We start from the raw sequence: 13,144 nt of genomic DNA, 5'->3' as shown, positions 1-13,144 counted from the left end.
CAGGCAAAACCAATTCCTTTGTTCTACGATATCCTCATATTCTTTCCCAGATATTTATGTGAGTTCTGTGGGGTTTATTTGTTTGTTTGTTTTTTGCATAAAACGCTTTACTTTTGGACTTCCCTGGTTGTGGAGTGGTTGAGAGTCTGCCTGCAAGTGCAGGGGACCTGGAGGATTCCATGTGCCGCGAGGGTACTAAGCTTGTGTACTGCAACTATGGAGCCTACACTCTAAAGCCTGGGCTCTGCTACTAGAGAAGCCACCGCAGTGAGAAGCCCGCACACCGCAACTAGAGAGAAGCTCATCAAGCAGACACAAATAAATGAATAATCTTTAAAAAGAAGCTTGGCCTTTTCCCGCTGCTCTCTATTCCTCCCTCTCTTCCTTCTCCCACTTCTCACCCCTCCCTTTTTCTCTTTGTCCCCCTTCCTAAAAATTTTTTCTTAACTTGCCTTTTTCCCTTACACTCTGGTAATATTCAGGATGGAGATTGGAAAGGGAACTTATTTGAGGAAACTGAGGATGATGTATATTTTTCAATGAAAATTAGCCTTGAATGTTTTATGATATTTTTATATGTGTGTACCTCAACTCCCTTAAACTAAATCCCAGTTTAAACTATAATCAGTGTAACTTAATTGGGTTTATTTTTTAAGGAATATAAAAGGTGATGGATATTATGTTTTAAGTATATCATTTGCCTTTTTCTCTCTTTAGAAACTATTTGTCACCTTCCTAAACTTGTTAATAGTGGCATGGAAGATCCATTTGGTAAGTATCACCTGCATTTTTCTTAGTAAATGACATTTGTGTTTTATCCTTACCTCCATTAAAGCTTTGAGAGTAAATTGATTTTTTTTCATGTTTATTGTGCTAAACTCTCTATCAGTTCTCAAACTTTTTGACCTCAGCATCCGTTTATACTCTTATGTATAATTGAGGACCCCAAAGAGTTTTGTTTGTATAACATATATCTATTGATATTTACTATATTAAAAATTAAAAGAGACTTTTTAGAATATTAATTCATTTAAAAATAACATTAATAAACCATTCATATGTTACATAAATAAAAAATCTTAATGAAAAATAGCCCCCCAAATAAAAAAGATTAACAAGAAGAGTGGCATTGTTTTATATTCTTGCAAATCTCTTTAGTGTCTAGTTTAATAGAAGACAGCTGAATTCATGTATTGGCTTCCTGCATCTAATCTATTTTGTTGTCACATACCCGGCAGAGTTTGGAGAACTGACTGTACAGTTTGGAGCTAATGAGAGTGAAAAGGCATATAACATTTTTGTATTATAAAAAATAATTCTGACATTGCTGTGAGGCACTCAGACTTTGAGATCTAGGTGCCCTAGAATGTTAGTTACTTCAAATAAAGCAAAGAACCATTTGACAAGTTAAAATAAGTTTTAAATTCTGTAACTAGCAACTAGGGACTAGCCAAATCACTTCAATCGTATCCAACTCTTTGCAGTTCTATGAACTGTAGCCCACCGGGTTCCTCTTTCCATAGGATTCTGTAGGCAAGAATACTGGAGTGGGTTGCCATGCCCTTCTCCAGGGGATCTTTCCCACCCAGGGATCAAACCCGCGTCTTTTAAGTTTCCTGCATTGCAAGGTGGGTTCTTTACCACTAGCACCACCTAAGAGCGTATAAATCTAGATACACAAAGGTTTTATATTTACCTTTTTGATTAAAAGGTCAGTCACTGTGTACTCAAATCTGTTTTCCTATTGAAAACAAAGAGAGGTACTGTCTGGGATAATTAGTGGACCATTTGGAACATTTGTGCCTTGGGGTGTTTATTTAAGCTTTAGGAGAACTATTGATGTCTCTTTAGTATCCTTAAGGTTACCTCCCTGGTTTAAAAAGTGTCTCTGTAGGGGAGAAATGGTATTACTACCATGCTTTATAATTCTCTAGGATGGGACACCTTAGCTGTTTTCCAGGCTTTTAAATATTAAGCCACCACTTGCCTACATGCTACTGGAAATACTTTTAGAAGTTTGTGATGTGGTCATCTAGAAAGCCCTTTGGGGGAAATGTCATAGTTCCAGTGTCATTGCCATACAGCTTCATTAGAATTCTTGAGGCATAGCTGAAATAAGCCTTCTATTCCTTTTTACTTCTCCCAGATACCGTTGAGAAATTTAAAAGTAAAGATGATGGGTAAAAACTGTAAAAAGAGCCTTTCCATTATCTTAGGTTTCAGGCAACTTTGTAGTTTTATTTTATTTATTTATTTGCCTGCATTGGGTCTTAGTTGCGGTGAGCGAGTGGGATCTTGGTTGTGGTGCACGGGCTCCGTAGTTACAGAGTGCAGATACAGTTTTTTGGGTTTAACACATTGTATATCCCTAAATTTACATTACTCAGTATGCTGATGAGTATGTAAAACATTCTTGTACACCGATGAATATTATACCTCCCTCCATTAAAAGTATAACAGCCAAAAAAGAAAAAAAACAAATCCAAACTATACACTGGGAAGACTAGTTAGGAAGTGCTTTCCACTTAAAATATGCACCACTGGTAGTCAGTGGTTAAGAATCTGGCTTCCAATGCAGGCGACTTGGATTTGATCCCTGGTCCTTGGGGAACTAAGATCCTTTGTGCCTGGAAGCTTACAATTAAGCCTGCACACTGCAGCTACTGAGCCCTCGCGCTCTGGAGCCCACACACCACAACCAGGAGCCCGAGACTGCAACTAAGAGCCAGTACACCCGACGGTAAATAATAAAAAATAAATTAAAATAAAATACTCATCAGCAGAACAAAAAGCAACCAGAGACAGTTTTCCTTGATTAACCTCAGCCTGCTAGAGGCAGGTTTTGATTTGAACATTTTGTGATTCTTCACCAAATGGGAAAAATCTGAGTCTCATTTAATGGCAGAGTAACTTTTGAAGTGTGTGCTCAGTTAACTTCAGTCGTGTCCGACTCTTTTCGACCCATGGACTGTAACCCAGCAGGCTCCTCTGTCCATGGGAATTCTCTAGGCAGGAATACCAGAATGGGATGCCATGCCCTCCTCCAGGGGATCTTCCCAACCCAGGGATTGAACCTGCATCTCTTATGTCTCCTGCATTGCCAGGCGGATTCTTTACCACTAGCACCATCTGGGAAGCACATAACTTGAAATAGTATAGTTAAAGTGTTCCAAGTTTCTATTCTGTTCACACATAGTGAAGCAAAACTTCACTGTTGTATCTGACTCTTTTGCAACCCCATGGACTGTAGGCTCCTCTGTCCATGGGATTTCCCTGGTGAGAATACCGGAGTGGGTTGCCATTTCCTTCTCCAGGGGCTCTTCCCAACCCTGCGTGCTCTGCATTGGCAGGTGGGTTCTTTACCTCGGGGCCACCAGGGAAGCCCACAGTTACCATAGATGACTGAAATTAGGCTCTTTGGGCTCCTGGTGCAATTAAGTAATCAGACTGCTCAGATTAATAGCTGTTGTCTTGTTTTGAAAAGACTGCTGTTTTAAACCTTGTCAGATCAGAATTTCTCCTCTGATTTTAACGACCCTAAATGGCTTCTTTAGGGCTTTGGCTTTTTTTCACTCTGGAGTGTACATTGCATGTAGCTCATCGGTGAAATTCTTAGTTTGAACTCTAGAGGGCAGTTAGTTAGTATTTTATTCATAAATTTGTAGCTTCTGGGGCGTTATTTATGAACAGTTTGGTAAATTGAGTTGATATGTTAATAGTTGCCTGGTGACAAATCCTAAAGAACATGTCCATATGATAAACTAGTGTAACATATGACAATTCCAAAGGCTTTTATGGGGAATATTTTTTTTCTCTTTAAGTGACCTCTTTACCTCACCTAATTTAAGCATATCGTAAATAGACTTTAATCTGAGTAAACTTACTATTAAGCTAATTAAATTCAACTTAAAATTAAATGTAGCTTAAATTTGGGCTCCCTTGGTGACTTATCAGTAAAGACTCCGCCTGCCAATGCAGGAGACACAGGTTCAATTCCTGGGTCAGGAAGATCCCCTGGTGAAGGAAATGGCAATCCACTCCAGTATTCTTGCCTGGGAAATCCCCTGGAGAGAGGCGCCTATAGTCCATGGAGGTCACAAAAGAGTCAGACATGGCTTAGCGACTAAACAACAATAACTTAAATTTACTAGAGAATTCCAAAGGGGAAGTTGCTATGAAAGTTATAGTTGGCTACTAGTCAGTTGAAATATAAATTAATATGTGCTTTTGATCACTAATATGAGAAAAGGTTTGTCTTCTGTGCTAGTGAGAGGATTTTTTTCCCCTTTTATTTTTTGTTTTTTTTTTAAATTTAATTTGGTTATGTTCCCTGCATTGTACAGTATATCCTTGAGCTTATTTTTATAGAATAGTTTGTAGGGTTTTTTAATTGCTCACAAAATGTACATATGATAAGAATTTGGTTTACTGGTTACGGTCTACTCAGTGCCATTAATAGAGAATAAGAATTCTGAATGCAAAATGAGTTTGTTTCTAAGAAGATGGAGCCTTTAAAAGATGGTTGAGAATTTTGTCACAGTTAGATTAACTAACAGTTATGTAGATACATTGAAAAAGAATTATTTGTTGCATTCTGAAAATTAAAGTGAGAGATTTAGTGGGACAGACCTAAGGCCTCTAGGACATTTTTTACTTACATGGATAGATGTTTACACAGTTTATTATATTTTAAAATTACATTTGTTACTACCACCACTGGTCTCCGTGCAAAGTCTTTAGGTATTGAGAAGTTGGCAAGCTCACTCTAGTAGGTATGTTTTCCAAAATTCAAATTTTCTCTTGAAAGCTTGATGTATCTCACTGGCAACAAGTACTGTCAGTTTTACTTAGAGTGACAGATTTCATTCATTTTTAAGAAAATATCTGTGCAGCATCTAAGCTTGAACAACATAGTTTTTCATGTAATCTTTCCAATAAAAATGGTATTTCATGAAAAAAATGACTAGTTCGGCTTGAAATTCAATTATACAAGTGCCTTTTGTGAAGGTGACCATTGTATTTATCATTTCATCATGCAAAGCAGTGAAAAGACATATAGAAGGCTTGAGATTTATTAAAACTAATAATACTGCTAAGTCACTTTAGTTGTGTCCGACTCTGTGCGACCCTATAGACGGCAGCCTACCAGGCTCCCCCGTCCCTGGGATTCTCCAGGCAAGAACACTGGAGTGGGTTGCCATTTCCTTCTCCAGGGCATGAAAGTGAAAAGTGAAAGTGAAGTCACTCAGTTGTGTCTGACTCCTTGCAACGCCATGGACCGCAGCCCACCAGGCTCCTCCGCCCATGGGATTTTCCAGGCAAGTGTACTGGAGTGGAGTGCCATTGCCGTCTCAGGAAAACTAATAATAGCTTTTACAAACTATCAAGGATTTTATTTCTTAAATTTTCATTATTTTTAACTATAACTATACAGTGGTGAAGATTCTGCATCCTACTAGAGTTTGGTGCCACTGCCTTGATTTGTGTGAAGGTACCAGCAGTTTTGCTTGCTTTTGCTTTTGTACCCTCAGTACAAGTGTCAGCACGGTGAAAAATGCAACTCATTCTTTAGTATTATTAAGTAGATCGTTGTACCTCTTGGGTCCTAAAAGGATCTTGGGGACCCCCAGGCATCAGTGGGCCACACTTGCTTCAGATTCCTAACTTTCACAGTGTCCCTTCTGTGGAAGTCATGGACAGAGTCAAGACTTAATCCTGGAAATTGTTTTGGGCAGGGTTTCAATCTTGGACACGTGGCAGAAGAATAATGGTCAGAGGGAGTGAGCAACTCTGTGGTCTCTCCTAAGTTGATCATGACCTGCACCTGCCTACAGCTTTTGGTGCTGCTGCTGCTAAGTTGCTTCAGTCATGTCCAACTCTGCTATCCCACAGATGGCAGCCCACCAGGCTCCTCCATCCCTGGGATTCTCCAGGCAAGAATACTGGCTTGCCATTTCCTTCTGCGACCTGCAGCTTTTAGGAATAGGTTAAAGAATACTTGTATAGGATGAAATGAGTCTTCTGATCTCATCAGGAAGCTCAGTATTTTGAGAAGAAATTCACCAGCATTTAGTCAAGACCAGCTCACCTGAGCATTATCTTCTTTACAAAGGAGAATAAATGGCAGCAGAGATGTTGGTATGACAGCCTTCAGTATGTCTGTTGGGGCACACTGCTCCAATATGGACGTGTGTCCCTGTGTGTGGTACACAGCTGTCATCCTGGGGTATCCTTATTCACCTGGGAACTCTGTTTCTTTCCTGTATTGACTCTTTTGTTTCCTAAATCCCATGTCTTCCTCTTTATTGATTGCCAGTAACTGCTCGGTGATGGACCTCATGAAATAGTTCTCTAGTTTTCATGTCTTTTTTTCTCTAGCTCTTGTAAGATTTCTTCATCTTTATATTCTATTAAATTTTTCTTTTATACTATTATGTTTTTAATTTCTAGGAGATTTCTTTTATGCTCTGAATATTTCTGTCATAATATTCTTTATTGTTTTCAACAGATTTACTTTGCTCTGCACAGGTTCTTTTCCTCCAAATTTCCTTTCCTTTGTTTTGATCTCATGTAGGAGTTTTCTTCTGACGTCCAGTAATAATTAGCTGTATGCTTATGATTAAGAGTGGTGAGTGAGCTTTAAATTAGCTCTAAGTGCATAGGCTGGTCGCCTTTGGGCCTTACTGTAGGGTGAGCTTCTTGTCCCTATTGTTGAAGAAAGTGAAAATGAAAATCACTCAGTTGTGTCCAACTCTTTGCAACCCCATGAACTGTACAGTCCATGAAATTCTCCAGGCCAGAATACTGGAGTGGGTAGCCTTTCCCTTCTGTAGCGGATCTTCCCTTCTCAGGAATCCAACTGGGATCTCCTGCATTGCAGGCGGATTCTTTACCAGCTGAGCTATCTAGCTCAGTTGATTGTTGAAGAATATCTCTTTTTATCAGTAAAACGGTTCGGGGGTGGAGTCCTCTCAGCACTGAATGGTGAGGGGTGACTGGGAGGGTTGCTGCAATCAGTATTCATTATGTTCGCCCAATTGCCCTGTGTTTTCCATGCTCTGTTCCCATCATCAACCACCTTTTGAGTCCCCCAGTCCAGAGACCATTTAGTTTTATCCCTTCCAGAAAACAAGTCTCCAGAGTTCTGCCAGAATTCATATGGGACAGACATTCAGGATCATGGAATGGGGAAGGTGATAAAGGAATCAAACAGCTTTTACCCTAAATCTCCTTATTTTATTCCCTTTTCTTTCAAAGGGACCTGTGGTAGAATACAGTGAAAGTATTAACTGTCAACTTATATTGGTTTAAGCTACTAGAGTTTTTTTTTTTTTTAAGTAAGGGCTATACTATATATAAGTGCTGGGGGAAGGAAGAGTCCAGAGAAGACATGTGTATAGTTTGAGCTAATGTGATGCTTCTTACCCCACTGCTTTTTTAAAATGGCTTATTCCTGCTTCTGCTTTCTTTCTTCCTCCCTTTGCAAATGTTTATGGGTTAGCAGTCATTCTTCTAATAGCAGACTCAGGAGGAGAGGAACTGTGTATACTAAATTGACTTCTCAAAATGTTTTAAATTTTCTAACAACTTCATTAAGTTTCTGTATACCCTCCCTTCCACAGAAGTGAGCACAGTTCGTTGAAAAAAGTTTTGGGTTGTGTTTGATGAAATAATTATTTAATGAGAAAGATTGTTGGTGTGAAGCCTGAGTTTAAAGCTAGTTTCAAAAGCTTTCATTCATGTGTATGTTATTCAGGGAACAGATTGAACAGATTTACAAGGTAATAGCTCCTTTTGATTAGAGAAGGCAATGGCACCCCACTCCAGTACTCTTGCCTGGAAAATCCCATGGATGGAGGAGCCTGGAAGGCTGCAGTCCATGGGGTCGCTAAGAGTCGGACACGACTGAGCAACTTCACTTTCACTTTTTACTTTCATGCATTGGAGAAGGAAATGGCAACCCACTCCAGTGTTCTTGCCTGGAGAATCCCAGGGATGGGGGAGCCTGGTGGGCTGCCGTCTGTGGGGTCCCACAGAGTCAGACACGACTAAAGTGACTTAGCAGCAGCAGCTCCTTTTGATTAGAATTTGTATCATATAGGAAATATGAGAATCAGTTTTTTGAAGCAGAAAACAGAAGCCATATCCTAAACAAACTTAAAGTCAGTTATTCCTATTCTAAATCTGAATTTATAAATTATTATTATGTTTTAAAGGGGGTATTCCTAACCTTTCAAGGACATTTGTTGTGGAGCCATGCTCAAGACTAATGCGTTTCACTTAAGTTAATGGGAACATTTTTTGTAATATCATGTTGTTACCACTTGGAGCTCAAAATGTGCTAATAACACAGTCCTTTCCTCCCTTCTCTTTAAGAATGAAGGACAAAATACGAACTTAATTAGTTTTGATATTCTTAAGGTGTAGGAGGTAAATGCCTCTGGAATTAAACAACGCCAAAAATGACATTAATTCTGTTTTTTTTTCCTCCTGTGGTGTTCAGTAGAAATTTAATATAGCATTATTGTAAAATTAAATATCTTCTGTCATATTATTTCCTGATAAGAGTATAAACTTATGGAGGGCGAGATCTTTTTACTGTTCTATCCCACTGCGTAATAATATTTATCTGTATTTCTTATATTGGTTTTAAATTTTCAGCATGAAATAGATTTGATGAACTTAAGGGAAATGGAGTACGGAGAACCTAAGTTTGTAGTAGAACACTATGGATGTTAATAACATAGATGCCCTATTTTTTCTGTCAGTAGAAAAAGAGCCATCTCTGTAGTAAGGCCAGCCAAAAAGTAGTGATGCTGACTTTCTGGACCACCTCCCATATCCTCTCACCACTTTTCATCACTTCTGGCCACCGCTTACTCCCTAGAAAAGTATAGAAAGTGTAGTAGGAGGACTGAACGTGTAGGTGATTTTCCATCTGAATTTATTTCTGCATTCTGAGCACTTTATCAGTGTGTCTTGGGTACTACATAGGCAATGATTATAAGAATGAAAATTAAAAGGGAGGGATAGTGGGAATTACCCAGCGTCCAGTGGTTAAGACTTAGAGCTTTCACTACCATGGGCTGGGGTTCAGTCCGTGATCAGGGCACTAAGATTCCCCCAGACTACGCAGCATGGCAAAAAAAAAAAAAGAGGGGGGAGGATGGGAAGGATGGATGGTTTTCAGTTAACATTTTGTATATTCCTGTATGGTTTGCGAATGTATCTTGTTTTTTAACATAGAAAAGGATTTTACCTGGATTGAAGGGTTATTGGCATTTTAGTTCCTTCTTTATATTTCTCTGTTAAAAATTAAGATATATAAAACAAAGAGAATAAATTTTATATGCAGTAAAATTACCTTTTAAGGTATGTAATAGTGCTGTTTGACAAACATATAAAATCGTGTAACTACCACCACAATCAAGATGTAGAGTATTTCCTTCACTGCCGAAAGTCCCCTGCTTACCTTTTATAATCAGAATTATACAATATGCAGCTTTTGTCTGGTGTTCCCGCTTAGCATAAAGCTGTCAAGATTCATAGATACTGTTGCGTGTATCAGTGGTTCATTCCTTTCATACCTTTTCCAGAATGTGATAACACCGGAATCATGCAGTAGCTTTTTCATACATGGTGTCTCAGATTGACTTCTGGCGTCTAGTGGTATGCGTTTATGGCTCCTCCAGTGTCTTTTCGTGACTTGGTAGCTCTTTCCTTTTTAGCACTAAAAAATATTCCTTTGTTTGGATGTATTGTGACTTATTTATCCTTTTACCTACTGAAGAGCATCACTTTGCTTCCAAGTTACGGCAGTTATGAATAAAGTTGGTATAAACATCTGTGTGTAGGTTTGTATGGACATTAGTTTTCAGTTCTTTGGGTAAATACCAAGAGGTACCGTACTTAAAATGTGTAAGAGTATGTTTAGCTTTTTAAAGAAACTCCCAGGACTTCCGTGGTAGGCCAGTGGTAAAGAATCCACCTGCCAGTGCAGGGGACAGGGGTTCAATCCCTGGTCCGGGAAGATTCCATGTGCCATGGGATAACTAAACCGATGTGTCACAACTGCTGAAGCCCCCGCACCGCAGAGCCTGTGTCCCTCAGTAAGAGAAGCCAGCACTATGTAAGCCTGTGCACTGCAATTAGAGAGTAGCCTATGGTTGCCAGATCTAGAGAAAGCCTGTGCGCAGCAACAAAGACCCAGCACCACCAAAATAAATAAATATAATACCCCATATTGTCTTCCTGAGTGGCTGTACCATTTGGCATTCCCATCAGCAGTGAATGAGAGTTCCTGTTGCGCCACACCTTTACCAGCATTTGGTGCTGTCAATGTTTTGGATTTTGGCCAGTCTAATAATTAATAGGTGTATAGTGGTATCTCATTGTGATTTTAATATGCAGTTCCCTCATGAGTAATAATATTGAGTAACTTTTCATATATTTATTTGCCATTCATATCTTTTCTTTGATGAAATATCTGTTCAAATTTTGGTCTTTTTAAAAATTGGCTTGTTTTTTTGAGTTGTGAATGTTTTTTACATGGCTCACATATAAATTCTTTATAAGTGTTATTACAAATATTTTTTCCCAGCCTGTGGTTTCTCTTATTAACAGATGTTTTACTTTGATGAAGTCCAGTTTTCTGGGTTTTTTTAAGGTTACTATTCCTTGTCTTCTAAGAAATCTTTATTTAACTCAAGATTAGAAAGGTATTTTTGTTTTTCCTTCAAAATGTTTTATAGTTTCGGGTTTTACATTTAGGTCAATGGTTCTTTTTGAGTTAATTTTTGGATATGGTGTGAAGTTGAAAATACTCTTCATTGTCCCCTGAATACTTTGACATCGTTATTAATAAATTCCTGATGAAATAGGTAATTTTCTAGGGAAATACAATTTGCCAAAGTGACTCAATATTTGAAAATCCCATATAGACTAATAGGCATGATAAAAAAGGTAAAACACAGTGGGTTTCATGGACAGTTTCATTCATATTTTGAAGAAGCAGATAGTTATAATGCTATATCAACCACAGTAGAGAAGAAGATAGATCATACACCCCTTTAGGGACTTTGCTGGTGGCCCAGTGGTTAAGACTCCATGCTCCCAGTGCACAGGTTCGATCCCTGGCTGGGGAACTGGATCCCACATGCTGCAGGGAAAGCTCCCACACACAGCAACTAAGACCTGGCACAGCTAAACAAAGAAATAAAATTTTTAAAAAATAGCAAGCACATTTTTTACTCAATTTTTTCCTTTTTCTTTTTTTTTTACTCAATTGATTTTAAAATTGGTAACATTCAGTTCAGTTCATTCGCTCAGTTGTGTCCAACTCTGCAACCCCATGAATCACGGCATGCCAGGCCTCCCTGTCCATCACCAACTCCCGGAGTTCACTCAAACTCATGTCCATCAAGTCAGTGATTCCATCCAGCCATCTCATCCTCTGTCGTCCCCTTCTCCTCCTGCCCCCAGTCCCTCCCAGCATCAGGGTCTTTTCCAGTGAGTCAACTCTTTGCATGAGGTGGCCAAAGTATTGGAGTTTCAGCTTCAGCATCAGTCCTTCCAATGAACACCCAGGACTGATCTCCTTCAGAATGGACTGGTTGGATCTCCTTGCAGTCCAAGGGACTTGCAAGAGTCTTCTCCAACACCACAGTTCAAAAGCATCAATTCTTCCGCGCTCAGCTTTCTTCACAGTCCAACTTTCACATCCATGCACTACCACTGGAAAAACCATAGCCTTGATTAGATGGACCTTTGTTAGCAAAGTAATGTCCCTGCTCTCTAATATGTTATCTAGGTTGGTCATAACTTTCCTTCCAAGGAGTAAGCGTCTTAATTTCATGGCTGCAGTCACCATCTGCAGTGATTTTGGAGCCCCAAAAAATAAAGTTTGACACTGTTTCCACTGTTTCTCCATCTACTTCCCATGAAGTGATGGGACCAGATGCCATGATCTTCGTTTTCTCAATGTTGAGCTTTAAGCCAACTTTTTCACTCTCCTCTTTCACTTTCATCAGAGGCTTTTAGTTCCTCTTCACTTTCTGCCATAAGGGTGGTGTCATCTGCATATCTGAGGTGATTGATACTTCTCCTGGCAATCTTGATTCCAGCTTGTGCTTCTTCCAGTCCAGTGTTTCTCATGATGTACTCTGCATATAAGTTAAATAAGCAGGGTGACAGTATACAGCCTTGACATACTCCTTTTCCTATTTGGAACCAGTCTGTTGTTCCATGTCCAATTCTAACCGTTGTTTCACATTAGGACATGTTTTATAAAAATTAGATCGAATCTCCTTTTACCACTACAGTTCAGTGACGACCTATAACATAAATGTTGTATATATCCTTTTAGTTCATTTTTTCTTTTACAATATGCTTATATAACCCTTTAATAAAGAACAGCTATGTGAAACCAAGAGACACTACTGCAGTTACCATGAAATACTGAAGAAATGTCTGCTAGAGCAAGAACAAGAAAAGAACGCCCACTGTTACTTTGTTTAACATTATTTTGGGGGTTCTTGGTACAGTAAGATGAGCAGTCATTAGAGATGTGGTTCCAGTAATGAACAGAATAAGTATATACTTACTGGCTAATATTATTCTCCCTTTAGAAAAACAGTCCCAAAAGAATCAACTGAAAAAAAGTTCAGTAAAATGGCTGACTAAATGCAACTTAAACGTTCAAAAATGAATCATTAAAATTTTTTCATGTATGTAGAATAAATATCTTAAAAACCAAGGGGATTTGAAAGTATTTACAACTAAAATTATAAAATACCTATGAATGATCTTAATAAGAAATAGTGTTAGTCTGCCCTTTTTATTGATTTATGATGCCATTTTGCTCAAGCTAAGTTTTAAAAGGTCTCAAGTGTGTTTTTTGGATCATATAGTCTGTTCTGTTGAACTATCTGTCAGTTTTTACACCAGTTCTACATTGTATTTATTATCATAGTCATTTTAAGATCTAAGAGAATATTCCTTATTCTCCTTAACTATTTACTTTGATAAAGAGCAGTGTGCACAGCACAGTGTATTAGCATATTTCCATTTAAAAGTGTGTATTACTTTTATTAAAGAAAACTTTAAAGTTCTTGACATTTTTATGGTTTAATAGTCAGTGATAAAT

The 13,144-nt window shown here is 38.5% G+C and overlaps 1 protein-coding gene across 12 annotated transcripts in view; it reads left to right on the top strand.

Moving 5' to 3' along the window:
- PHACTR4 (phosphatase and actin regulator 4) overlaps positions 1-13,144 on the top strand; it is a 105,422-nt gene that overhangs the window by 23,322 nt on the left and 68,956 nt on the right. For 9 of the 12 annotated variants that reach the window (XM_042245075.1, XM_042245070.1, XM_042245080.1 and 6 more), the window contains one exon: positions 718-771. The exons of 1 other annotated variant lie outside the window; for it this stretch is intronic. In XM_042245075.1, coding sequence (XP_042101009.1) covers positions 756-771 — 16 coding nt within the window. In that variant the 5' untranslated portion in view covers positions 718-755. Of the gene's footprint in view, positions 1-717; positions 772-5,213; positions 5,319-13,144 lie in introns of all 12 variants that reach the window. 2 more of the 12 variants (XM_060410624.1, XM_060410623.1) reach the window with 1 other exon arrangement.

Source organism: Ovis aries, chromosome 2 (genome assembly GCF_016772045.2).
Source record: "Ovis aries strain OAR_USU_Benz2616 breed Rambouillet chromosome 2, ARS-UI_Ramb_v3.0, whole genome shotgun sequence".
NCBI lineage: Eukaryota > Metazoa > Chordata > Mammalia > Artiodactyla > Bovidae > Ovis > Ovis aries.
Note: the sequence above shows the minus strand (reverse complement) of the source record. Positions and strands in the feature narration are given on the sequence as shown.